The 5,777-nt window shown below is 34.2% G+C and overlaps 2 protein-coding genes across 2 annotated transcripts in view; one reads left to right on the forward strand and one right to left on the reverse strand.

The window, feature by feature from the left end:
- Positions 1-5,777, forward strand: part of LOC117109904 (interleukin-1 receptor-associated kinase 4-like) — a 27,833-nt gene that overhangs the window by 18,455 nt on the left and 3,601 nt on the right. The gene's annotated exons all lie outside the window — the stretch shown is intronic.
- The window catches only part of LOC117109903, an 18,334-nt gene continuing 13,217 nt past the window's right edge, over positions 661-5,777 (reverse strand). The window contains exon 2 of the mRNA XM_033252370.1: positions 661-4,119. Coding sequence (XP_033108261.1) covers positions 2,538-3,296 — 759 coding nt within the window. The 5' untranslated portion in view covers positions 3,297-4,119 and the 3' untranslated portion in view covers positions 661-2,537. The remainder of the gene's footprint in view (positions 4,120-5,777) is intronic.

Here is a 5,777-nt window from a genome sequence, read left to right on the forward strand (position 1 = left end):
AATTAAACAAATTTATCTAGGGTATTGAAGCTGCTGTTAAATTGTTCTTTAATTTTGGTGGCCATTTTAAAAAGCGCCCTCAATTGCCTCTCGAAATCTTCACATTAATAACTATAGCTAGTTATACTTTACTCCTATCATTACATATTCAAAAGATGGTCAAACCTACCTCTTCTGTGCTTATTTTACCCATATATACAGTATGTAGTTTACTGGATTTTGGCGGCCATTTTGAAAAAAGCGCCCTCACACGAAAGTTCTCAGGTTATGCCTCTTTTACCTCACATATTCTGATTCCCCATGAAAAACTGATCTAGAAAAACCATATGAGAATTTCTACCTCTCCAAGTGGCACCTATCTCAATTATAGCCTGGTCTATATATATATATACATGTGTGTGTGTATATATATATATATATATATATATATATATATATATATAGACATATATAGACATATATGTATGTGTGTATGTGTATACGCGTATGTATGCGTGTATATATATATGTATATAGGGTCAAAACCACTAAAAACTGCCAATTCACTTTTCAAAAATTTTGAGAAAAAAAAAATCAAATCAAAATTGTCTTAATAACTCAAAAAATTAATTATGAAAATTTGGACAAAGATTCAGAAAAAAAAGAACATGTAATCTTGTCAACTTTTATTTTTGTCACCAACATTAAGAAACAGTTACAATTTATTAATGAAACCTATGTTACGATGCGTTTTTAAAATAACATTCTTTTATTTTCATGTAATTAATTCACATTGCCAATATTATTTCACTGTTGATATGTACAATAGTGTGGAGACCGTTATCTTATAATCACAATCTTTTGTTTCTTTCGCGTAATTTTATATTTTTGTGATGGTAAATTTAAAGGTAAGCGCATAAAAATCACATACAACTTTTTATATTATTCCAATGATATATATTTTAAACTGTTTAGTTACGAACTACAAGATTATAACTTTTATGTATTTTGAACCTGTAATCAAAAGGTTCTTAGTTAAACATTCCAAAAAAAAACTGTAGCAGTGTAAAAACTGGTAACGAATGTTACAAAGAAGTGTAACGTATGTTACAATAATAACTCAAGCAAAAGCACTCATGAAATTTAAAATATTTCAAAATTGTGAAGTGCTAAAATTTTTTAAAACTGTCAAAAACACTGTTGTCTTCAAAAAAATCTAGTATATGGCACCAATATTAAACAAACCCGAATAAAAAGAATCCTAGTATAGAAACACATCCAGGATTTAAGCAATACGCATATACACACCACCAACATACTTTTGGGAATGCAATTACCATATAACCTCATATTTAACTATTGAAAATTTACTTCACATTAACCAGGTTCATGTTTTTTTTAACTTCCGAAAGAATATGGAAAAATAGACATTTAAAAATGGTAACGCATGTTTTAACATTGTTAATATTCAAAATTTACCAGCTGTGTTCATTGGACCTCCTTTTCATATAATTTTAAGCCAGTTATATAATTATTTATTTATTTTAAGTATAGCCTTAAATCCATGTAGAACCATCTGCATTTTATCCCATATGCAGAAAGAAAGTGTAATCTAATATATTTACTATAGTTAATTATTATTGTAGTTAACCAAACTACGTGGCAAAAATGACCTGTTTTCTATTGCATTCAATAGATATTAAAAACTGTACTGCATAATAACAGTGTCTATGCCACTATTCCCCCTCCCCCCTCCCCACTTTGCAATAATAACCCATTGCTTTTCTATAAGGAATAGGGTAACGTATGTTTCTTGGTTTTCATCATAATTTGTCAGCACATTTTGTGATCATTGTCTATATCAGAAAAGCTTAGAATTTAGTTATTTATACTATTTAAAGTCAGAATATTATCAATCAATCTTAACAACTGTTAAAACGTAGTCAAACGCACATAACTATTAATCCGGTTTTCATAAAGAGAACAAAAAAACAATCAACAGCGAAATTACACTTTTTAAAATAAACACCAGATCCAGTTTAACAGGAGTTTGCGGTTAATAACGCATAACTCTCTGTAATACTGACAGCCTGGTCATTGGCTATTCCAAATAGCTGTTGTGATAGTCGCTTTGGCTCTTGGATTTTACACAGAATATTTTCATGCGAAACCCATTATCATCTTTATTGGAAGGCCATTTGAATGTGTTCCTCTGAATATTAGAACCTGCCATTATAAAGCTTATAAACACATCCTCGTCGTCCTGCTCAATGACTTTCCCTATGTACCAGTCACCCTTGTAGACAGCTGCAACCCAGTCATCTGGGTTGTATGTAGGCTCCCGAATGTTGGTTTCAGGTGAGTGTAAAACTATTTTACATCCATTTTACACCCATCCATCACACATTGACATTGCTTGTTGGTTGGCTATTACAGCCCTACACTTATCGCAATAACAAGATAGATTACGAATCATAACTTTATTGTCACCAATTCCAATAACTGCGTGCAGATTCATAGTACCTGGTTTTAACTGAGGCCCAATTGTCATTAATTTCCTAGACGTTTAGTGCACAGTCATCTTTACTAATCCAGCAATAAGTAATGTTACCAGTTTCATGTTCTTGCGACGACCATGTGTAGAAGTCATATGAATCCTGAATTACCGTGGCCCCTCTTTTTACGGCATCATCTGCCAGCCGTTTTACGGTCCCACCGATGCCATCACACGGCCCTTTACCATGGCCAGCTTCAAAATAGTTCCATGTTGCCCAGACCCCGAACATCTGATAGTGTTCACTAACCACAGAATAAATGGTTTTATTTCGATACTGTGCAGTTGGGCTGTCCAGTAATGGACGCGTTTGAGGTCTGGCACCACCCCATTCTTCAAAGTGAATTGATTCATTTTTCTTAGGCCCATTTTTATGACTATCCATCATTTTATGGATTTCAGCATCATCATTGCTATTGATGAATTCATCTGGATTTGTGTTGCTTACCACACCAAATGCTTTGATGGCTTTTAACTTCAACGCCATGTTTTGGTGCCTTTGGCATAAGCTAGTGCTTCTAGATGAGTATTGAACTAATTTGATATGAGGTTGACTACGGCGAATGCGTTGGAAAGCCATAAATGAAACATACTGATTTTCAATATTTTCTGACTTGTACTTGTGGTACAAGTTATTTAAGTATTCATTTAACACTCTAACCTGGGTGTTCACATTTCCTGGCTGGCATTTTTTTGCATCCTTTTTTTCCTGGCAACATTCTTGAATTGTCATCACGGGAAAGAAACTTGACAACATCATCATGAAGCATACGGTACGATAATCAAATTTTCTTTGTGTTATATGCAGTGTGTTATGTTTTTGTTTTGTACACGTGCAAGCTTGTGACGTTCCAACCCTGTTTTTCTACCAGTACCGAATCATTCTATACTTTATCAGTATTTTACCAGAGATACTGTAATCTGACTCAGTGCATTCTTTTCATTTGTTGTTTTATTTGCCTTTGAAGCTTCATGAATTTCACCAATGATGGCATTTGAGAATGTCATGTGCTTTTTAATTGCATTTCTAGAACGTGATGTGAGAACCACATTCTTTAGTTGTGAGGTTGCCTTTGATCTAGGAGTTTCGCTGTTATCCATGGCATCTTTGGAAGATTTTTCTGAAGGTGTTTTCGGCATTGTGCTTACTGCTCTTTCATAACGCTTGCTTATTTTTTTATTTTGTTTTGCGGCAGATTGTAACTTACGTTCCAGTTCCTCAATTCGCCTATGTGCCCTGCTTAAGGCCCGATTTGTTCTTTTCCTAGTTGAAACCCGCCTTCTAAATTGAAACTTAACACGAAGAGGGCTATGCGGGCGACTTTGTCCGGCAGTCGTACCTGGCGACGATATCTCTGATATGGCTGAATCACTCTCAGTATCACCAAGATCAGGTCGTACTATTTGGTTATTTTCCATATTCTGCTCCTTCAAAGTCTTAATTACTGCTCTGTGTTTTCGAACTCTGACGTTAATCTTCTTTCTTCTTTAGAAATGCCTTTTCTCCCATTTTTTGCTTCTTTCGTTCTCTATAGGCGGCTTGGATCTCAGCCCTTGTTTTACCCATGGTGATTTACTGTTATATACTATGAAAAAAAGAAACAAAAAAAAAAAAAGTTTTTGCTATATAAATTAAACCCTAAGACATTAAATTATATTCAAGACAAGCCAAGTAACCTAGTCTTCGTTTGGAGAGTTGAAACCTACGTTACCATTAGGTCGTACGTGGTAAATATAGTGTGTCTCTATTAAAGAATCTTAATCACATAATATTTGTGATAACATGTAATCTGTGTATGTATAAGGAATATTTCGTGCATACTTACAATGGCTAATTATCTCAAAATAATATACTAGGCCAAAAGAACATAGGGATGTAAAAATTGTAATATACGATACAATATTATGAAACATACGTTACGATCTAATCACATGTTTAATAATCAGCAGACCCCCAAGGAAACTATTGTGTATTTAAAACTTTATTTCAGGTAAAAAATTCAAAACTTAGTGACTTGATTTATATTAATGATGAATAACTCATTTTTAATTGAGTATGCATAATGAAATGTCCAACTTCATGGCCTGGTAACGTATGTTTCATCAATTGTTGCGACACGATAGACTTTAATATAAAAATATATTCTTAGAGGAATGTGATCAAGTTGATTATTTTTTTGCTTGTAGGCAGTACACTAAATTTGTTATATTAACTGATTTTCAAGTGACACACCTCCTTATTTTTAAACTATTTATCAATATATTTAATTTTAGTGATTTGCGACATCAGTTTTTTTAGTTCCTATGCATGTAATGCAATAGGAACTATTGTAATCACTCTTGCTATTTCCTATGTTTTTTATTGTGTGTAGTGTGTATGTGTGTGTAGACATTTATGCAAGTGCGCATGCGTCAAAGAAAAGTTTTCCGACATTTTGTTTTACATCGCGATGCGAAGATCGATGTGAAGTTTCTGCAGAGTTCAGTCAGGGCTCACACTAACCGACCGGAATGTCGGTATGGATGAAACTATTTTGGTTTTACGGCAAAAAAAATCATTTGCTGTAGGCATAGGTATTTTAAAGAAGGCCTAAAATAAAACTAAAATGTTTTAATACTTGCTGAAATACATTGTTTCTTCATTTAAGATCTCCATTTTTCACTTAGTCCATTCGACGTTTTTTTCTGTTGTATACGTATGAGTAGTCATATGAAGGTACTATATCCCCGACAGTTGGCTGTGCAGCAATGTACCCTTTGAATGCAAACTGAAAACAGGTGAAAATATAAAGGCAGCCAACTGTCGGGTACATAACGACTATCTAGCTTTCCACAAAAACATGAGGCCTAAGCTAGGCCTAGTTCAGTATTACTGCGATGCAAGGGTAGGCCTAGTTGGATCATTCATTCAATGATATCGTGTTATCCTCTAATACAATTAAATAATGTGTGTAATATTTAAGAATGCACCACGTGGGTCGCTTTCTTTGTTATGCGATTGTAGTATAGTATACGTAGCAGAGTGACGACAGCAAGCTAAGCCTAGCCCAGGGCATAGATCGTGTACGTTCTTGATAATCGTAATGAAAACTTCGGGTGATAGACGATTGGGCCCAACTGGTGTGGACGATCGGACCCAAGATATTTTCAAATAAATTGTGTAGTCCTAATAGCAAGCCACTGCCAGCACCCCCACTTCCGATATCGTTCCAAACTACGTACTGTAAAATGAAAATACTGTATA

The sequence above is a fragment of the Anneissia japonica genome, unplaced genomic scaffold (assembly GCF_011630105.1).
Source record: "Anneissia japonica isolate Jap-2015-1 unplaced genomic scaffold, ASM1163010v1 scaffold585_len4108843_cov191, whole genome shotgun sequence".
Lineage (NCBI taxonomy): Eukaryota > Metazoa > Echinodermata > Crinoidea > Comatulida > Comatulidae > Anneissia > Anneissia japonica.